The sequence below is a fragment of the Oryctolagus cuniculus genome, chromosome 7, assembly GCF_051225735.1.
Source record: "Oryctolagus cuniculus isolate XC-2025 breed Fujian yellow rabbit chromosome 7, ASM5122573v1, whole genome shotgun sequence".
NCBI classification, from domain to species: domain Eukaryota; kingdom Metazoa; phylum Chordata; class Mammalia; order Lagomorpha; family Leporidae; genus Oryctolagus; species Oryctolagus cuniculus.
The window spans coordinates 9,731,939-9,753,456 of NC_142873.1; the positions used below are offsets into that span (position 1 = coordinate 9,731,939).

At 56.0% G+C, this 21,518-nt stretch overlaps 1 protein-coding gene across 1 annotated transcript in view; it reads left to right on the top strand.

Moving 5' to 3' along the window:
* The window catches only part of LHX4 (LIM homeobox 4), a 35,701-nt gene extending 25,739 nt beyond the window's left edge, over window positions 1-9,962 (top strand). Inside the window, exons 6-9 of the mRNA XM_089336774.1 lie at window positions 2,687-2,889; window positions 7,034-7,188; window positions 7,294-7,465; window positions 9,021-9,962. Of these exons, the coding sequence (XP_089192900.1) occupies window positions 2,687-2,889; window positions 7,034-7,188; window positions 7,294-7,465; window positions 9,021-9,415 (925 nt within the window). The 3' untranslated portion in view covers window positions 9,416-9,962. The remainder of the gene's footprint in view (window positions 1-2,686; window positions 2,890-7,033; window positions 7,189-7,293; window positions 7,466-9,020) is intronic.
* Window positions 9,963-21,518: the final 11,556 nt, after the last annotated feature.

The following is a 21,518-nucleotide window of genomic DNA, read 5'->3' on the forward strand; positions in this document are numbered from 1 at the left end:
GGGTCTCCCTTCAAGCCCTCTTGCCTCAATTCTGCACCCCTGTGTTTTGGCCGCCAGGGTAGGGTTTGACTTTTGGGGAAGTCTCTTCTCTCAGGTCTCTTCCGTCCCAGCATTTTGAGCAAAAGGTTAGAACTTGACCTTGGGATTTGGGTGGTCCAGTGGGAGGGTCTGCAGTGAGTGTGGGGACGTCAGTTCAGAGACAGGGCACGCTCTCGTCTGCTAGTTCACTGCCCGAATGCCCATGGTAGCTAGAACTGGGCTGGGCCGGGAACTCAATCCAGGTGTGCCACGTGGGTGACAGGAACCCATCACCTGCTGCCTCCCAGGGTCTGCTTTAGCACGAAGCTGGAGTTGGAAGTGAAGCCGTGGCATGGACCCAAGCCCTCTGATGTAGGATGCAGGCACCTGCACCGCTGGGCTAAACACCTGCCATGTGTTGTTTCACTCCAACACTTGCCTGGTGTGTTCGCCAGGACTGGGTAGGAAAAGGCCTTTTGTAAACCTTGCCTGCTAATGCAGATGCAGCCTGCCTTTCTCTTTGTTCTCCAAGCGCACGCACGCACGCACGCACGCACAGGCTGGATGGGGCACCTGCCTCCCTCCCTCTGTGGTACAGGTGATGGGGCAGGGCCAGAGACGGGAAGCCTGGTTCTCACCGTGCTTTGTTCCACCTTCAGAGTTAACCCTCTCCCTGTGTGCCCTCTGGAAGCATGCTTCTTTATTCACTGATTTCTTTATTTTCTTCATTTGAGAAACAAGGGGAAAGGGAGAGAGAGAGAGAGAGAGAGAGAATCTCCCATCTGGTGCTGGCTCTGTAGTGGGTAAAGCCGCCACCTGCAGTGTCAGCATCCCATATGGGCGATGGTTCATGTTCTGGCTGCTCCTCTTCCGATCCAGCTCTCTGCTGTGGCCTGGGAAAGCAGTGGAGGATGGCCCAAGTCCTTGGGCCCCTGCACCCATGTGGGAGACCTGGAAGAAGCTCCTGGCTCCTGGCTTCGGATCGGTGCAGCTCCGGCTGTTATGGCCATCTGGGGAGTGAACCAGCAGATGGAAAACCTTTCCCTCTGTCTCTCCCTCTCTTTGTCTGGAACTCTACCTCTCAAACAAATAAATCTTTTAAAAAAATCAGTCTACCATCCACTGCTTCGTTCTCCAAAAGCCTGCAACAACTCTGGCTGGGCCAGGTCAAAGCCAGGAGCCAGAAAATCATCTGAGTTTCCCACATGGGTGGCAGAGACCCAAGAAACCTGAGCCATCCATCTCTCACTGCCTCCCATAGTGCACAGTAGCAGGAAGCTGGACTTGGAAGTGGAGCTGGCACTTGAACCCACACACTCCAGTAGGGGATATGGGAGTCCCAAGCTGTGGCTTAATGCCTGCACCAAATGCCCACCCCCAGGGTAGGATTTTGAACAACGTGGCAGGGTGGGGGGTTCACATCCCATCCTGAACCTCAGGCTAAGGACTCCTCCCACACACCCACGCTACCTGAAGATGGCTCAGCCCCCTCATCCCTCAGCACCTCCTGTCCTCCTAGCAGAAGAAGAGACGCTCCTGGCTCTTGGAGGGTTACCCATTGTAGACACAAAGGCTTCCCTTTCTCTGGGACCCCCGACAGGGGCTCCGGAAGCCCCAGCTGGCCACGCTCACCGCGGCCCCCTCCCGCCCTCGGCAGGTATCATTACTGCGTGCAGAGACCCATCATTCGGCATTAATCTGGGATTCATCATGATAGCCGTGACCATAATTAATTTATTTGGTATTAATGTGGATGAAATATGTACTGTCCTTTCAGGGGAAATCAGGCTGCCTATAAGCATTAGTTAAAAGGACCATTAAAATCAAACCGTCCCCAGATCCATTAGGCGAAGTCTCTCATCCTGAAGAAGATAAAGTTCTGCTGTGTGAAATGTCATGAATAATTAGGTTGATTGCTGTTTTAAACTCTGCCCCTGCCTCCCCGGCCTCCGCCTCCCGCCTGGGGCGGGGCGGGGCCCCACAGCAAGCACCCCTCCCCACCGCACCCCTGCGGCCCCCTGGTTGCCCTCCTGCCTTATACGGGGTGTCCGTGTGACCACAGTGGGCTTCTGGGCACCCGACAATCCCTTCTGTTTGTCTGTTTCCCCTTCCTTCCCAGCCTTAGTACTGCTGGCTCCAAGAGCTCTGCACACTTCTGGCCTCCAGGATGTGCAGGGGCGGGGCACACCCGCCCACCTGCCTCGCAGGCCACCACTTCCTGGGCTGTGCATGGGGGTGGGGGTGTCGTGGGGGGCCTCTGTGCGTGCCCCCTGCAGGGAGAGGCTCAGAAGAGGAAGGCAGCAGAAGAGCCAGGCTCTGCCCATGGAGGGCTTTGACCTTGGCTGTGGGGCGCTGGTGCGGTCACCGACAGCGCTGTCTCCTTCCACGCGAGTCCCGGGCCTCTTCCTGCGGGAGTGCGTGAAGAGGTGCGGTGAGGCTGAGCAGGCAGGAGGTGGAGGGCGGAGCCTACCGCCCTGGGAGCTACAGGGTGCTTGCCAGGGCCCTGGACTATGAGCTAGGGGAGAGGCCCTGGCGGCCCTGGTTCTGACCCAGCCCCTCCTGCGTGAGCGCAGAGCCAGCGGGAGGCAGAGAGGCCCGCCTGGTGGGCCCCAGCGGCTGGGGAGTGGCACGGGAGGCCGTCACCCTGACCCTCTGGTGCTGCCCCCAGGCGCTTCGGCACGAAATGCACGGCCTGCCAGCAGGGCATCCCCCCGACCCAGGTGGTCCGCAAGGCGCAGGACTTCGTCTACCACCTGCACTGCTTCGCCTGCATCATCTGCAGCCGGCAGCTGGCCACGGGTGACGAGTTCTACCTCATGGAGGATGGGCGGCTGGTGTGCAAGGAGGACTACGAGACAGCCAAGCAGAACGGTAAGCGCTCGGTGCACCTGCTGCTGCAGACCCCAGTGCGGGTGGTGCCCGAGTCCCTGGCCCCTGCTGGCCCACGGCCTCCCCGCCGGAGCTCTGCGGAGAATTCCTCCTGAAAACTGCTGAGGCCTGGGGCCAGTGTGGGCCCCGAGAGTGGCCCGGTCTCCCAGGCTGGAGGCAGTGCTGCGGCAGCCAGGGGCCTCCTCTCCCGCCATCCCCGCACTCTGGCCTCCCCGGGTGGACGGAGGCCTTTGCTGGCCTTCCTCCGGACATCCTAGCCTCAGCCAACTCATACTGCTGCCCCCACGTGCTCATCTACTCTGGCTCCAAGCTGGGGCTCTGGGGTCAGGCATGCTGTCACAGAGAGCAGGTGGACCCCGATGCGCCCCTCCAGATGGTGTGGGCTGCCCCGGGCCCTCGGCTGATTCTCACTGTCAGAGACCTCCTTTGTACCCAGAATGCTCTCAGCCCGGCACTTCCTGGTGCTGTGGACAGCTCAGTAGAGAAGGGTGATGAGCGTGGCCTTGTCCTAATCTAGCTGGGGAGGCAGGAGGGACTCCGTGGGCCCCACAGCTGTTAGCGAGGAGCATTTGCACCAGAGCAGAATTCCGAAGGACAAAGGATGCCGGGATTTGGCATCTGCGGCTCAGTGGGCGTCCCTGTGAACTTGGACATCCCCTGGCGAGCCGTGTGACTGGCTGAGCCGGGGCTGCTCAGCTGTGTTTGGGGAGAACATGGGGCTGCCCCCTGGGGTTTGAATAGGGAACGGCCTGTGAAAAGGGTGTCATTTAAGGAAAAGACCTGGTGGGAGAGAAATGCAAACCAGCAGGTGAGGTCAAAGCAGCTGCAGGTGTCTGGTGTGGTCCCCAGGTGCCCAACCCCCCAACCCCAGCCATCCCTGGCTGGCCACAGGCCCTCGGTGCACAGCGCACGTCTGTCTGTGTGGGACGTTTGTTCTTTCGTGTTGTCCCAGCTCCTCCTCGCTGCTTCTTCAGTGTCTCGGTTCCTTCCCTTGAGCTAAACAAAGGATCTGATGTCAGCCATTTGCACCTCCGTGGGACTCGTTTTGTTCATTATTTCTGTCTCCCTGGGTATTTGCATTTCCAATATAATGAGGTTGCATTTGATGCCAGGGACAAGTTCTTGGAGACCCTGCATAATTCAAAACTCACATCTTTTAAGACTGATTTTCCCACGGGAATTAATGTGAAAAGTCGTGGGGGAGGGGTGTGGTCTGGACGCACATAAATGCGTAGCCGGGGAAGCGCATCTTTGCCGTAATGCTGCTTTTTATTTTCTCAGCATTATCTCTCCTACCTGGCAGAAGGCTCTCTCCTAAATTAACAGCCCGGGGCAGCATGGTCGCCGCTGGGCCTTCCTCATAGCGTTTTTATCACATTCCACTTCCGTACCAAGGGTATTGATTTTTGGGTACATTTTTCAGCACGGCACTGCCACCGCTACTTAATGAACACTTGGATGACATTGTTATAGGATATAAAACAGATTTTAAATTATAATAACAGTGAATGTTAAAATAACAGCACGGTAGTCCCATGATCACCAGAACGTGCCATGCATGTGACGGCCACCCACCAGGGCGCCGGGTCCTATGCCAGTGGCGCCGCCCTCAGCTGTGGGGGAAAGAACTTCTAACTCACGAGGCCAACCTGTTTTGAAGTTAGTTGATTATGAATTTCAGCATTTGTGGTGGCTTCAGTATTTCACATTTTACACAGAAAGACTGTGAACAATTTTCTGAAGGGTATGAAGGTACTTCAAGAAGATCCCAGAAAAGCAGGGTTTAAAGACCCATTTACTGGGGCCATTGCAGCGGTACAGCAGGTAAAGCCGCCATCTGCAGTGCCGGCATCCCATACGGGTGTCTGTTCAAGTTCTGGCTGCTCCACTTCCCATCCAGCTCTCTGCTAAAAGTCCGGGAAGGCAGTGGAAGATGACCCAAGTCCTTGGGCCCCTGCACCCACGTAGAAGACCTGGAAGAAGCTCCTGGCTCCTGGCTTCGGATAGGCGCAGCTCTAGCCATTGTGGCCACTGAGAATGAACCAGCAGATGGAAGACCTCTCTCTCTCTGCCTCTCCTTCTCTCTCTCTGAGTCTGACCTTCAAATAAATAAATCTTATAAACAAGATCTTTAATTTGGTACAGAAATTTTTGAAACCCCTGCAGAGTTACAGAGAAGCAAGGGGGGGTGTGTGTCTTGCATCTGCTGGTTCACTCCCCAAATGGCCTCAATGGCTGGAGCTGAGCCGATCTGAAGCCAAGAACCATGAGCCTCTTCCATGTCTCCCATGCAGGTGCAGGGGCCCAAGCATTTGGGCCATCTACTGCTTCCCCAAGTCATTAGCAGAGAGCTGGATTGGAAGTGGAGTAGCCGGGACTTGAACTGGCGCCTCTGTGGGACGCTGGTGCCACAGGAGGATGCCTAAGCTACTATGCCACAGCGCCAGCCCCTCCATAAACTTTTTGAAGACCCTCCCTCATATGCATGGATTTCTTTTTTGCACCAGAATAAATTTATCTTAGAATTCCATTTTCCATGAGCTTTTGAAGTGCCCTCATACGATTTCATATTTGCATAATTCAAATTTGTGCCAAAAGCTGTCCTAATGTAAACTCTCTCAATACAGGAGAAGGGATTGATTTCCCCATAATAGAATTTAAAGCATAGCCTCCTGGAGGTGTCCCCCTCCTTTTGGAACCGATCTCTAGGCAGTGAGCCTCTGCCACTGGGAGACAGGGGTGGGCAGGGTCCTGGGATGACAGTGGCTGTGCCAGAGGAGGAAGCAGCCCACAGAGAAGAGAGGATGTTGGGCCTCGAGCCCCCTCTGCGCGTGCACAACCACTTTGCTCCTGGAACACCCCACTACCCAGAGGGTGCAGGACTGCCCGGGGTGGCACACTGGAGACGTGTGTGTGTGTGTGCGCGCGTGCGGGCAGGGCGGGGGGAGCAGATGGCGAGCCAGGGAGCAGAGAAGAGGGGCAGGGCCGAGTTCAGACTTTTATAACAGCCCTTCAGAGGGTATGCTGTTGGTGAGCATATCCACCTCTCCCGGTGTTTAACATTCTGCCTGAGTTTCCTGCCCAAATTATATTCAAACCAGGCCAGGCATACAGTAAGTGCTTAATAAATGCTGGCTACTCTTTGTTCCTAAGAGTGAGTCTTCTTGAATGTTGAAGAAGCAGAGGTTGAGGAGGAAGGCAGGAATGTAGCAAAGATATTTTATTTTTAAAAAGATTTATTTATTGGGAAAGAGGTACATAGAGGGAGAGACGGAAGTCTTCCATCCGCTGGTTCACTCCCCAGATGGCTGCAATGGCGAATTACCGGGCCAGGCTGAAGCCGGGAGCTTCTCCTGAGTGTCCCACGTGGGTGCAGGGGCCCAAGCACTTGGGCCATCTTGTACTGCTTTCCCAGGCCACAGCAGCGAGCTGGGTGGGACTGGAGCAGGTGCCTGCTTTACCCGCCGTGCCCCAAGCTGAGCGGGAGCTGAGGGACACAGCTGGCAGCTTGACCGGGTTGGCCCCCAGGGGCACTGCGCACAGAGGGGGTGGCCTCCGTGTGGGCAGAGGAGCAGCAGGCTGTGAGGTTGGTCTGTGCAGCTGCTCACTCCGTGCCCGCCCCCGAGCGGCACACACAGCGGAGCCCAAGGCTTGTCTGCTGCGAATCCAGGGAACACTTCGCGCGTCTCTTCTTGCTGGTGCCCTGAGGGCACCTAGACGCTGGTTTTCAGATTTTGACCGTGACCCAGAGGGAGAACCTCATTTCGCATTTCCGCAGTCCTACCCACGCCAGAGGCAAACGGGTGTCGTGGGGCAGTACCCGTCCCGTTCTGTTCCTCCTGCTTCCTCTCTGGTTTCCATCCACTCGGTTAACTGCAAAATTCGCCAGTAGGCTCTGGACCAGGGTTTGATCCGCAGACTCTGCCTAAGGGGCCTGCTGAGCGTGCAGCTCACCCAGCTGTGCGCCCGGGAAAGTGGGGCAGGGGCTCGGAGGGGGCGAGGCCTTGTGGGCAAGGGTGCTTGTCCAGACAGGGACGTGGGTCCTGCTGGGCGGGGGCGGCCGGAGGAGGCCTGCGGATGGCGGCAGGAGGGCGGGCGGCCCGGTGAGAGGTGCCTCTCCCCGCAGACGACTCGGAGGCCGGGGCCAAGCGGCCGCGCACCACCATCACGGCCAAGCAGCTGGAGACGCTGAAGAACGCCTACAAGAACTCCCCGAAGCCCGCGCGGCACGTGCGCGAGCAGCTCTCCTCGGAGACGGGCCTGGACATGCGGGTCGTGCAGGTGAGCGGCCCCGGGGACTCGGACGGGGTCGCGCGGGGCGGCCGGGGGCGCGCCGGGCGGGCACCCACCTGGCTGCTCTCGCTCGCGCGCACGCGCGCACCGCAGGTCTGGTTCCAGAACCGACGGGCCAAGGAGAAGCGGCTGAAGAAAGACGCGGGCCGGCACCGCTGGGGGCAGTTCTACAAGAGCGTCAAGAGGAGCCGGGCAGGCGGCAAGCAGGAGAAGGAGAGCTCTGCGGAGGACTGTGGGGTCAGTGACAGTGAGCTGAGCTTCCGAGGTGAGCAGGGCCGGAGGCTCCAGGCCGAGGCCCCCGAGGTGCGGCAACCCCCAGGTCCTGGCCGCGCCTGCCTGGGCACAGCCCTTGCCCCAGGACTGGCGGCCGAGGCCGGGGTGGGGGTGGTGGGCAGCCCCTAGGAAGAGCCCTGCCCCTGAGCTGTGAAAGTCGGGCTCCCTGCCCCCCCCCTTTCCTGTCTACTGGGGCCCCCTCACCGGCCCACACGGCTGTAGACCAAGGGCTGCATCCCAGTCTCGGTCCCCAGCCTCGCCACAGGCCCCTTCCCCTGGGGAATCAGCAGTGCCGGTGCATGCCAGATGGGGGCACTGGCTTCACCTGGGACACCCCTTCCCGCCCCACTCGGTCCACGCAGCGCGCCGCACACCTGCTTTGCCGCATGCGCCACGTTCCGATCCGTGCATCCGCGAGATTGCAATGACTGCATGTAATTCCTGAGAATTCCCACTTGCTGGGCCCTCTACGGGGGTGGGGGTGGGGGACCGCCCTGGGGGTGGGGCGGTCAGAAACCTGCTTTCCAGGTGGCTCTGTCGGCTTGATTGGCTTCCCTCAAGCCTCAGCTGCCCTGTGTGTTGAGTGGGGAAGAGTAGCTCTCTGCCCATCTCCGGGTGCTGCGGGCCACCAGCGGGTGCAGCCGACTGTGGGTCCTATGGGCCTTCCCCTTTAGAGGGCGTGAGCCCCGCCCCCATCCAGCTTCAGGAGTGGAATCAGGGGTGGCCTCGGAAAGACCGGGGTGGGTGTTGGTTGAGGTTGAGGAGGTCTGACGTAGGGACCGACGCACAGGCCTGGGTGGAAGCGGGAGGGGCCGTCAGGACAGAGAGGAGGGGGCTGTCCTGGGGGTCAGCTTGCTCTCAGGACACAGGGCCCGCGGACCTGATGCCCTTGCTCCGAAAGCCCCTGGCCTCCTCCGGGCGCCTGCCTCCCCCGGGGGAACGGACGAGAACATTCAGCCGTGTCCAGTGATTCTGGGAGCCGGGCCATATAGAACCCCTTGTTTCCTGGACTCCACCTGCTCTCCTCTGGTGGGGAGAGGAGTTCCTCCAGGTGGCAGACATTCCATATTTGAGCCCCTTAATAGAGTCTTTAAGGAACGAGAAGCCGTGTTTGCTTGGAGGTACTCTTCCGGGTGGACCAGGACTCTGCACACACGGCTATGAGTGGGCCTCAGCTGCCCGACCACAGCCACCTGCTGTGCCCCACCAAGGCAGACAAGTCCTTGTCTCAGCTGGGAAGTTTTCAGAGTAGCTCCTGGCCGCCCCTGGTTTCCACCTGTGGTGTGTGTCTGTGTCGCTCCTGAGAGTGCACACGTCACCCGGGCCCGGCGTGTCTCCAGCCTCCTGGGCCCCAGGATCTTAGTTCTTGCTGGGGTTCCTCCTGTGGGTCCCCTCGGCCTGGGTTGGTCTCCGGATGCCCGGCCCGCGTGCTGGTGTCTGACCTGCGCTTGGGCGTCTGTCCTGGGCCTGTGCGTTCCTAGGTCGCGAAGGGCAGGGACCGCCGAGTCCTGCCAGTTGACAATAAACCTGCGTTCTTTTGTCCACAGAGGATCAAATTCTCTCAGAACTTGGCCACACCAATAGGATTTATGGCAACGTGGGGGACGTTACAGGCGGACAGTTAATGAATGGGAGCTTCTCCATGGACGGGACCCGGCAGCCCTACCAGGACCTGGGAGATGGGAGCCCCTATGGGGTCCCCCAGTCTCCGTCCTCCATCTCCTCCCTGCCCACCCACGCCCCTTTGCTCCATGGGCTGGATTACACGGTGGACAGTAATCTGGGTGTGGTGGCGCCCGCAGGGCAGGGAGTGAACCACACGCTGAGAGCTATGGCCGGGGGGCCCACCTCCGACATCTCCACGGGGAGCAGTGTAGGCTACCCCGACTTTCCCACCAGCCCGGCCTCGTGGCTCGATGAGATGGATCACCCTCCTTTCTAAACTTCTCCCCGCCCTGCCTGGCCTTTGGGCTTGAGAGAGAGCGTCTTCAAGGATCAAAGAGACTTTGCTTTTTCGGGATCAAAAATGTGCCGGTGGGGATTTCCATTATTTTCAATGGATGCGCTCCGCCGAGCCCCAGCAGGCTGGCAGACCTAGCTAGGGCCTGGTTTCCGTGGGGGAGGCGGTGGGCAGGCTGTGGCGTCTCCAAACCTGGCCTGGAGCTGGGAAACCCCTCGCGCTAGGGCTGCTGGCTTGGCGGCTCGCCTCCCCCACCCCACCCCGCCCCGCCCATGCACCTCCCGTCCGGCTTGTAGGCTTTGGCTGCTCAGTGCTTTGGTGGCACAAGGTGACTGTGACAAGGCCACCCTGGCCCCCCGGGGACTCTGCTCCAACAGGTGCGTCTCACGCCAACGCCTCCCAACCCAGTGCTTTCACCAGAAATCGAGATTCCTGGGGCAGAGGCCCTGGCGTAGAGTCAAAGCGATTTCTGGAGCAGCCCTCACTTCCAGAATAAACACGCTCACCGTTTGGATGGCTACAGTTTGAAACTAGAAACATGCCCCTCTGCTCTTCTATTTATTTATTTTTTTCTGTGAAAACACGCTTTTTTTTTTTTTTTTTTTTTTTTTTAAGCTGGAAGTACAGTCCAGAGGATATTTGCCTGTATGGGCTTCTCAAGAAATCCCTTCTGTCCCCGGATCCCTGATGGCAAGCCTGGTTCTCACTGCAGGTGACTCAGGCTGGAGCCAAGCGCCCGGGGCACCACGCGGGCTGCCCGAGGAGCCCCCTGGGTGCACACTGTGCCTTTTCAGTTTGCTCAGACATTTACTCCCCAAGCCAGGCCGTGGGGTGCAAAACGATCAAAGCTAAGCCGTGGAGAGGACAGAACGACAATCAGTGAGAACAGGTGTAGGCGCCCGGGATTCCACGCGTGCAGGCTCCTAGCCCTACGGGCGAGGCCAGGCCCCGAGGCCCCGTGCTTTCGTAGTGAGATTGAGAGTCTGCCGGGAGGGAGTTGCTTTGGGTGAGTTTGCAGGTCAGGTTCCCCCTCTGCTTTGCTGTTTTCACTGGCTCCATTGGAGGACAGTCTTGGTTGCTTCCAGGAACAAGGGGCGCTGTTCTGGCCACCTCGGTTGGGAGTCGTCACTGAGGGAGCAGCCTTAGGATTGTCCAAGGGGTTCCAGGTGGTCCGTGGGCTGCCTCTGTCTGGGTGGCTGGCTGGACGTGAGCCGAGGAAGCCAGTGGCGTGCAGGGACTCCCTGCTTTGAGGTTTGCAGCGCATGTTACAAAGCCTGCAGCGCGTGGTTGCCCCGGGAGGCACCAGCTCGGATGGTGCTGCAGCTCCCCCCTCTGCACCCGCATCTGGCCACCAGCAAGCTCCCCACGGGCAAACTGGACTGTAACCAGCTGGCGTCAGCCCTGCCCCCTTGGGAAACAGTGGTTGGCTGCTTCCAGCCTCTTGTTCTCTTCAACAAGACGGGCACAGCAGGGAGGGTGAGGAGGCGCTGCCCCTCTTTCACATGATGTGATGGGGCCGGAGACCCCGAGAACCCCTTCATTCTGGGGGCAGGCGGCCAGCAGAGCCGTCGGCACGTGGCAGGCAGGGGAAAGGAGTAATGGCAGGTCCCCGTTGTCTGCTGCGGCTGGACGTGAGCCCCTCTGGAATGCCTCATCCATCTTCAGGCCGCCTTTGCTCTGATCCGTTTTGCAGTGTAGCCCTAACTTTTGGTGCGCTACAGCTGCTGTGGTCTTTTCGTGGAGTCTGCAAAGGTAGATCCTTTTCTTGAGGTCCCGCGTTCACGCTTCCAGTGTGTTAAGCCCGTCCAGTTCCTGTGCGATTGGGGAATGCCCTGGGTGAACCCTGGGCTGGGGAGAGGGATGGAGGCGCGAGTGCAAGGTGACAAACCATGCGCAGGAAGAGAAATGCAGCCGTGTCTTCTGAGGACAGCTTCTTAAACACACTGTCTTACAAGGCTGCTCACAACGTGCAGAACAGCTGCACTGGGCGATGACCCAGCTGCACAGCTGCCCTGGCCGGACCAGCCTCAGCGTGGCTGTGCCCCTCAGCGCCTCCTGCTTTTGGTGAGTGGTGGATAGGGCGAGCGAGCAGGCTTTTCCAGGGGGGCATCCCTACCAGGGTGGCACTGTGTAACAGCAGTTGAAGCCGATTTTTTTTTTTTTAACACTTCATCAGACTCCCAATTCAATGCTGGGAGCCTGGGAGGCTTTGCTTGTTCACACCAACAAAGTAATTCTCTTGCAGAGCGGAGTGAGCAGTGTGGCTGGCTGGCAAAACCCTTGAGAGCGCGCAAGCCAGCAAACCGGGAGGGCTTCCTGTGCCCCGAGCCGCCTCCCTGGAGTGCAGCAAACACTGGTGCCCATGTAGGAGCACAGCCACGGGGGTCTCGGGCTTTACGTGGGCTTCCCTGCAGGTGGGGTTTCTGTCTGCAGCACTGGTGCCACAGTGATGAATATAAAACGGACAGCAACCACCATGCCGATAACATCATTCCTGCAAATTCATAGTGGAACATGAGGGAAAGAGAGCAGAAATCAGACTTTAAAAGAGCATTTGGCTGTATCCTTAAAGTTCTTTTTTTTTTCTTAAACAATTGCTCAGCCTTTTTTTTTTTTAATTTTCATTTTAGTTGAAAGGTAGAGAGGCAGAGATCTTCCATTGGCTGGTTCATTCCCCCAAATGCCTACCGCAGCCAGGGCTGGGCCAGGCCAAAGCCAGGAGCCTGGGACTCGTTCTGGGTCTCCTGCGTGGGTGGCAGTGGCCCAAGTACTTGAGCCATCACCTGCTGCCTGCCCCGGTGTGCATCAGCAGGGTGCTGGGACAGAAGTAGGGGAGCCAGGAGAAACCAGTGTAAAACCTAAAATCTAATAAAATACTTGAGTGTGAGGGCTGCTCTATGAAGCTCACCTTGCACGGAAGTCTAAGACATCTGTAGACCAGCAGACATTCTCCCTGGAAGCGTGCGTTGGTTATTTTGAGCCACCTGTCTCCTGGCCAGAGGGGGCTCAAGGCTCCCGATGGGCAAAAGCCGGGTGCTGGCTGCCAGTGTGCTGTCCAGCACCCACCTGCCACACGCCGCCCCCGACAGCCTGGTTCTAACCTCGGAGATGAGGACCACACCTCCTCGGCCTGCAGGGTCTGGAAGGCCTGGGGAGGCTCGTTTGTAACCATTGCACTTTAAAAACTGGAAACTGTGAGATGAAGACAAATTCAATTAGGCGGAAATGAGTTTTGTTTTATTGCCTGCTGCTGAACGACTCTGGGCATGCTGGAAGCGAAATAAAAAGCACATCCCTGGCTCTCTCTCTCTCGGACTGGTCAGCTGGCCCTTGCTGCAACTGCTCTGGCACAGTGACCACAGCCAAAAAGAGAGAGCTCAGCAGTCATCCCATCCACACCCCGCTTGGTAGGACCACACGAAAAGCACAGTTTCATGCTGCTAGCTCTGGTGAGGAGGCAGCGGCGGGCCCGGGAGGTGTGCCAAGCGCTCCTTTGCCGCAGGAGGCAGAGCACAGGTGGCCAGAGCAAGGACACCCCCCCACGCGCCCCCGCTGCCCACCTGGAGACGAGGACCCCCGTGTACTTGCCCACTTGAGGACTCTGCTCAGCCAAGCAAGCCGGCTCAGGGCTCAGGGGCCCGGCAGCCGTTCTGAGCTCACGGTCAGACCTCAAGGCCCCGGGGGCCCCCGAGCCCTGGACTGCTGCCCTCATCCCTCGCACTGTAAATTTTGTACAGTTGAAGAGAAATGGAGTCTCGTTTCCTGGGAAAAAGAAAGAGGAAAACAAAAGGCCCCACCCGTCTTTATTTATTGCCATGTGACTTTGGAAAACAAGCTGGTGCGTTGTCTGTCTGTGCCTCCTGTGTGTTGGCATGAGATGTGTTCGGTAAGCCTGTAAAATAAACACGACGTTCTTTAGAATCTGACGGCTCCGGCTTCTCATTTGGTTCTCTGGAAGTCTGTCTGTCTGACGTCAACGGAACAGAAAGCTGAGCTGACATGGGATCCTTTTATCCCCACAAGGGAATCAAAAGACGGCTCTGCAGGCAGGAGGACAAGTACTTCCGGCCAGGAAATGGAAGGGCGCTGGGAGGAGGGGCTCTGGGCTTTTGAGCGACTTCTTGGACAGGATTCCCTGCTCCGAGACTAGGCAGCGGGCGGAACAAACTCAGACCACGTAACTGTCAGCTATTTATCCTGTTGCATCTTGTTTTTAAAGATTTATTTATTTGAAAAGCAGAGTTACAGAGAGAGAGGGGAGAGGAAGAGATCTTCTATCTGCTGGTTCACTCCCCAGATGGCTGCAATGGCTGGGGCTGGGCCAGGCTGAAGCCAGGAGCCACAGCCAGGTCTCCCACACAGGTGCAGGGGCCCAAGCACTTGAGCCATCTTCTGCTGCTTTCCCAGGTGTATTAGAGGGTGTGGATTGGAAGTGGAGCTGCTGGGACTCAAACCAGCATCCATAAGGGCTGCTGGTGCTGCAGGTGGTGGCTTAATCCGTTATGCCACAGGGCTGGCCCCTATGCTGTTGCATCTTAAAGCTGTTCACACTGAAAAATGTTCTCCCTAGAGACCACCTGCAAACGTGCCTGTTTGGGCGAGGGGGAGAGGGACATCACCTGCTGCCTGCCACGGTGTGCACTAGCAGGGTGCTGGGACAGAAGTAGAGTAGCCAGGAGAAACCAGGGACCTCAGAGTCCCCAGGGCCTCTGTTCAACCAGGGAGCGTTTCCTAGGAAAATCTCTGTCCGGTGTTCTCTCTGCAGCAGGCCCAGTGTGCGGCTGCGGAGGCTGGAGCAACAGAGACTTTCGACTAAAGATGACCAAGACGCAGCGTTTCCGTAGGGCCGGGGTTCGGCTGGGCAAACACCAGCAGGCGCCTTCCCCGCCAGTGATGGGACAAGATCCAGATCCACCCGTGTGGCCCGATACAGTAGCATGTGTGGAAACTGGACTAACAGTGTAGTTCCGCACACAGCCAGCCAGGCTTCCGGTGCCCGGTAGCGACGTGGCCTGGGGCCACTGCGGACAATGTGGCTGGGACACATTTCTGTGCCGGTGTGTGGAGCTGACGGAGGCTGCCAGGCTGTGCGGGGTAGCTGCTCGTTACGCTGGGGTGCCTGGGAAAGGCTCCCGGGACTCCGCAGCAGCGGCAATGCTAACTTCTCTGCCGTCTGATTTTGTTGAGTCCCCGTTTTCTCCTTTCCTGGGCACAGACAACTTTGAAAAAAAGAGAAAAAGTGCACGCTTCGGTGGAAAGCAGGAGGCTCTGGGCCTTGTTCTCTGTCCAGTGCTGCCACCAGGCTGTCGCGACTTAACGTAAGTCCTAGACCCACTCTGTGCCCCAGTCTTTCAGGGGAGCCCCCAAGCCCTGCTGTCCTTGGCTACACCCCCCTGGTGACCTGCAGGGGCTATGTGGCAAGGGAGGGGGGACACGATGAGGGCATCAAGCGAGAGGAGGGATGTTGGCAGGGGACACAGGGCACTGGGCCTCAGGACTACTGTGCTTTGCCAGCTCAGTACCTTAGTGATTGTGGGGACACTGGACATGGCTCCCAAGGGCCCTGCTGCTTCTAAATCTGGGTACTCCAAGGGTGCCTGAGGATTCGGGCCACGATGCACTCGGCACCACGTCACTGGGTGGCTGAATTCATCGGGCACTTCTTAGGCCCCTCGTCCTCCAGCCTGCCTGTCTTGAGTCTCCCTTCCCTCCTGTCTGTTCAGCTGCTTAGAGGAGAGTAAAGGCAGGCCATCCCCGGGCAGAAGGACTCCGGGACCCACTTGGGAGACTGCAGGGAGGCCCGGCAGGCAGCGTCTCCACCGCTTTCCTGTGCTTTCTCTTCGGGCCCAGGGTTCCACTCGGTGCACATCACTGTGGAGAGAGAGGAAAAGCCAGGCAGTGTGGGGCCACCTGTGGTTTGTTGCTAAGCTAGAATGAAATCGTGAGGATGCCGTGTTGGCACGTGTCTCCTTACATCTGCTGTTTGAGACGGGGCTCTGAGGGTCCCCCCAACAGCCAAAGGCCAGCTTCCATCTGCCCTCTGCAGGAGCTGCTCCAGTGTTTCCATCCAGAGTGCCTGGCGCCTCCCCCGGAGCCCCGAGCCCGGCTGCCCGGCGAGCACTGGCAGGCCTCGGCCCCGGCCAGGACTTGGCCCAGGGCAGCCGCAGGGGAGCAGCAGCCGGGCCAGTGCTGCTGCACGAATGCCCGGAGTTGGGAGGGAGGGGAAATCCGGGTTTATGAAATGGGCCAGGTCCTTAGGAAGAGGGAAATGTTTACTATCGTCCTTCTGAAAGGAGTAAGGAAAAGAAACCATCAAACTATCACACAAATAAGCAGGGGTCTTTTAAGTGGTGAGCGTCTGTCCTCGGTGCATTACTCACAATGGTTCAGCGGAAGCAGCTGTGGGCCTCCTATGTGGTGTGGGTCTCTGAGAGCCGACCTCGTCACTCATCTTCTTATCTTCGCCAATGTGATCTCAGGGCATCCTCACAGTTTCACCCTTTCCTTTCGCTGGCCCTCAGACACACAGAGGGGACGTGGGAGTTATATACCAATGGCTACGTTATTTTGTAATTCAACAGAACAGGCCCCAGGCTGGACCTGACAGGAGCACACGTTCCCTTCTCCCCACGTGGATGTGCCGTGGAAGCGGCCCTAGGGTGGGGGACAGGCTGCCCTGGGCCTGCCCCGCCGGCAGGTGCCACAGCCACTGCCCCGCTGAGGCCTCATTTATTTATTCAAGACTGATCTTTCTCCTGCTCGCCAGCCCTGGCCCACAAGCTCCTGTTGGCTGGGAGGGGCTAGGGGATTTGGGAAAGGCTGGGAATTGCTTTCTGAAAGATAAAATATAGATCCAAAAAAGTGGTCTTGGCACACACGTGAGTTGGAAATAAGCATTTTTTTTAAAGGCCATTAAAATGGTAAATAGGTTTCAACAGATGGCTTCTGCACAGCAGTGGGAAGCCCAGGCAAGGACTTCGGGGTTAAAACTTGTATTTTAGTCACCTGGGACTCGTTTATTATCCCAGAAAAACAAACATCCATAAAGTCGACAGCTCTCCCTCTCCAGTGGAGTCCTTGAAGGCTGCCTCCTCACTGGCCAGCTGATAGTGACCTGGGGAATTCACAGTCACTTTTCTGACACCTGTCAAATGCAGAGCTTAAAGCTCACTCGGGCTGGAGGAACACAATAACCAAGAAACTCTATTACTGGTGGGCTGGGACTTTACACTCAATATGCGTGCTAGCGGTTGTTTTTTTTCTAAATCATTTTAACATTTAATGCTTCTCAATTAAAGTGATTTCCTGGAGTGGATGCCAAGCTTCGTTTAGAATGCGCATTAACCACTTTCTGTATCAGTAGTTAAAGGCACTGGGGGATTTAAACAGCAATCCACGAGTCCGCTCAGTCAAGGTTTGGCGGAATAAAGCAGATTATAAACAATAATATATGTCTTTCTCTTCTTTTTCTGGAAGGGGTCCAAACTCACAAACAGAGCTAAAGTGCTATAAACATGGCCAGGACTAAGCTTTGGGCTCACAAATGTACTCCATGAGAGCCACGCGCACCAGCGGGGCCACTTCTTACTCTGTGCGCACGTGTGTGTGTGTGTGTGTGTGTGTGCGCGCGCGCATGTACTTTCAGAGAGCTTTTCATTACAACAGAGTGTCCATCAGCTGAACTTACCTTCCAAACATTAAAATGGAGACCATGACGGCTGCACAAATGGGAGAAGGAGTAAATGCTGGCTGCAGCATGGACGATTAATCTGTGGCTGCTGCCCGGGGCAGCCCGTGGGAAGCCACCTCTTCACCGCTCTGTGCCGCCAGGGTCCCGCCCGCTCTGCCACTGCACTCAATGGCTTTAGGTTCAAGTGGTCATTTTTCCTGCTGTAAAAGACCCCCCCCCCCAAGGTGTCTAGCGTTCAGAGGCAAATGCCTCTCGTGGGGGCAGCTCCTCCATGTTTCCCACCTGGTTTTTAATCTCTGGGCTCATTTGCTGACTCATGCCCATTCTTCCTAAGACACGAGGAAGGACCCCAGCAGGGAAGAGTCTGTCCTGAACAAAAACCAGTGTGTGCACTGGGACACCTCGCCCTGGTTCCGAGGCCAGGAAGGTTTCTCTGCATTGCAGGAGGGAGGCCTGCAGAAGTGACCCCGTGCACACATCCCCAGAGGAGGGAAAACCGTCAAATAATGCCTTTACTTTGTACCCGCATCAAGAAGAAGCTACATGACAGAACACAGGGAAGAACACTTTGAGACTTCACATACAAAAGTAAAAATATTAAGGAAAAAGCACGAACTCCCGACACCTATGTTGATCCATGCAAGGATCATGCCTTTCTGGGAGGACTGTGACAAGAGTACTTCAGGGATAAGTGAATAAAGATCAGGTGAAACAGCTTCCCTTGGTCAGTCTTTTCAAGTAATGCATAGTTGAAAAACTGATCCTACTTGGCGCATAATGAATGTTAGCCGCTAAGTAGACCAAGGGGGTTTTTTCCCCTTTGACCCCAGATTTTGGTGGTGAAGGAACTGACTGGTTGCTGAAATGACTGAAAGCGTTCAAGGTCAAGCTCCAACGATGATCACACTCATTTCCCAAATCACAAGCCTACATGGCACTGCACTAAGGGCTAAGGAGAAAGTCCAACGGGTGTGTGCAAAGTTCACAGAGGCGCGTGGCATTGTGGGTAATGCTGCAGCCTGCAATGCCGGCACCCTGAGGGCGGCACTTCATGTCCAGCTGTTCCACTTCTGATCTAGCTCCTTGCTCATGGCCTGGAAAAAGCAGCAAAAGATGGCCCAAGTGTTTGGGTCCTTGTCATCCACACGGGAGGTGCAGAGGAAGCTCCTGGCTCTGGCCAGGGCCCTGATCCACCCCGGCTGTTGTGGCCTCATGGGGAATGAACCAGTGGATGGAAGAGGTCTCTCTCTGTTTCTCCCTCTCTCTCTCTGCCTTTCAAATAAATAAATCTTTAAAAAAGAGAAAAATGCCAATTATTTCTACTTTTACTATTATTCCAAAGTTCAATGAAGATGCTTTTGAATAAAGCCCTGCTGATAATTCATTGAAGCTAACAATGGTTGTACTATGTATTATTTATGTATTACTAAGAAAAAAACCCCACTGTCAATGCAACTACAGTACACCACTGCTTGAAAAAGACATCGAATATTCAATATATTAAAATCCAATGTGATAAAAGAAAAAAATATCCTATGCATTTCAGAATTGACCAACTATAGTATAACTACTGTGAAAACATTAACCCAAATCACCTTTAGAACTGGGATCAGAAAATCATTCATAACAAGATCATCACATTTAAACAATATTTTCATTACTGAGTTGGAGCTAGTGGGTTACGCATCTATGAAGGTAATTTCTTAGGGCTCTGAAGTTTGATAAAAGCTTTCATTTTCAACTTGCATGCGAAGTCTGGAGTCTCGCGTTCATCAGTCGCAGCCGTTTTCTGGGACACGAAGCCCTCTGCACCCCAAGCTCAGCTCCGCCACACTCACACGCCCGGCTCACTGATCTCAGAGCTGCGGTGCTGTACGTGCAGTGACAATCCACAGTCACGCAGCTAACCCTGGCAGGAAGCTACGAAGTCCCTATTTGATAGAAAGGTTCGCTGGGTTATAGTCACCTTTTAGCTGGGAAATGCTGACACGTGAAAAAAAGATGTAATAGATAGAACTGCACATACCACACCTTGGCTGTTACCCTTCTACCTGACAAGCATGAGAGAGAACAACATGTAGCCAGTTGGCTGACTTCTTACATCTTCATCAGACATAATAGGCTGAAAAGTCACGATTTTCTATGAGCCTTTTCAAAATATCTCATGTGACATCTTGAGAGGTCACATTTAACTGATGGATCCATGCCAACGGGATGAGGCCACGGTAAGCTCTGAAGAAACACCTGTAGGTTGAATGGAGGAAGAGTTTCGAACTCTGGGGCGCCGGGCGATTTTACTAACCTGAGGTTTGTGTCTGAGATTCCTCCTCGTGCTGAGGGTGGCGTTCATGCTACTTGTAGCACTATCTACTCTATGCGGCTGCTGTGGAGGGCTCACAGATGAAGTCATGCCTGGGAGAGCATTCTGAGAAGTCAGACGGGCGGGGCACACATAGTCATGCCTCGGCAGCCACAGGGAACCAACAGCGTGGCTCACTTCTGCCCAGCAGCAGGACTGGAGGTCAAAGGGTTGAGGGCCCAGCTTCTTTGGCCAGTGCCCCTAATGATTTCCCTCTGCGGTGGGGACCGAGAAGCCACAGTCCATGTTTTCACTGAAATCTTGGCTACTGGTTTTTTAAAAAAGTGCCTTTCCCATTCCTCCAAATAGGCATGCAACACCCCATCTACATCATGTGGGAGAAACTGAAAAACGGGGTTAAAACTCTGACAACTGGGTTACCGAGACTGCTCATTCTTCAAACAGCGCGATGAGGAGCAGAAAAAGGCTCTGAGTGGATCCACAAGCCCACAGAACCGTGGAGGGGCTCTTCAGGGGGACCTGGGAACTCCTCAACATCCCGCGTCCCCTGAGATAGGAGGGGATGGGGCTCATGGTCCCTCCAGGCGACCTGGTGCTCTCCAGGGGTAAAGGACGGTGGGTTGGAAGGAGGACTTCACAAGGGGTCTGGGGACGCACACTCCTTTTCTCTTGTTGGCCTGCGTGGTGGATGTTTCTGATTCTCTTATTCCTCACGTTTCACCAGAGTACGTCACTGCTGTGAGAGCAATAGTGACTTCTGGATGAGGGGACCGCGGGGAAAGTAAATGACAAGCAGGAGTCAATAGCAAAGACAGAACGAGGCGCCAGTGGTGTTCTGTAACTTCAGGAATGGAAATGAAGAGAGAAAGCAACAGATCTCCTTTTTGTTCCCAAGGACACAGGGAAATGGAGCCAGGTGTGTTTCTGTGTGCAGATATACCTCAGTGGAGTTGGCTGTCACGACAAGAAATACGGCAGCGAGGCAGAGGCTTAACCTACCACGCCACAGCACCGGCCGCGGCAGCTCAATTTTTAAAATGCTCATGAGCACTGAAAACAGCCTGAATCAAGGATGAAATGAAGAATTCCGACTCCAGCACACAGTAAAGGAACTGAACAATTATTTACTTCTTATTGAACCATAATTGGAAATGAGCCTTCAGAAACGGATTTTCTGTGATGTTTTCTTTTTTCTCTTTTATTTTTTAAAGATTTATTTATTTGAAAGGCAGAGTTACAGACACACACACACACGTCTTCCATCCACTGGTTCACTCCCCAGATGACTGCAATAGCCAGAGCTGTGCCAATCTGAAGCCAGGGGCCAGGAGCTTCTTCCAGGTCTCCCACGCAGGTGTAGGGGCCCAGGCCTTGGGCTGTCCTCCATTGCTTTCCCAGGTCATAGCGGAGAGCTGACTCTTTGGAAGTGGAGCAGCCGGGACTAGAACCAGCGCCCATATGGGACGCTGGCACTGCAGGTGGCAGCTTTACCTGCTATGCCACAGACAGGCCCCAGCATTAGTTTTAACAGGCTTAATTCCCTTTATTTTTCTTGTGTAAAACCTTACGCTGTAGCTGCAGCTGGAGCTTGGGTCCTCTGCACAGAACTCTGGTGAGGGTCTTTACAGGAAGTCAGTGACTTCCTGATAGGGAGACTTGGTGAGCCCTTCTCAGAGGTCAGTGTCAGACAGCTGTGGGTCTGTGACATGGCATCAAAAGCAGCCTTGGCAAAGTTGCCCTGCGGTGGCAGTGCGGCCTCAGACTAAGGTACAGCCATCACCAACGGCAGCCGGCAGCAGCAGCTTCTTGGGGACAGAGTCTAGGGTGGCGGGCATGAGGCCACAAGCGCAGGGCCACAGCGGCAGGTAACCTCGCAAGGCACAGTGTGGCATTTGCCAATCTTGTTCCCCCAGTAGCCTCTCTACTTGGGCACAAGGGAGAGCTTGGTCAGGATGACGGCCCCATGGATGGTGGTGGCCACCTCTTTGGAGCACTCACACCCAGGCTGAGCTGCCCACTGGAGTCCCAGCACATCTGTTTGGGAGGCGACACAATTTTCAAAAACTCATCCTGGG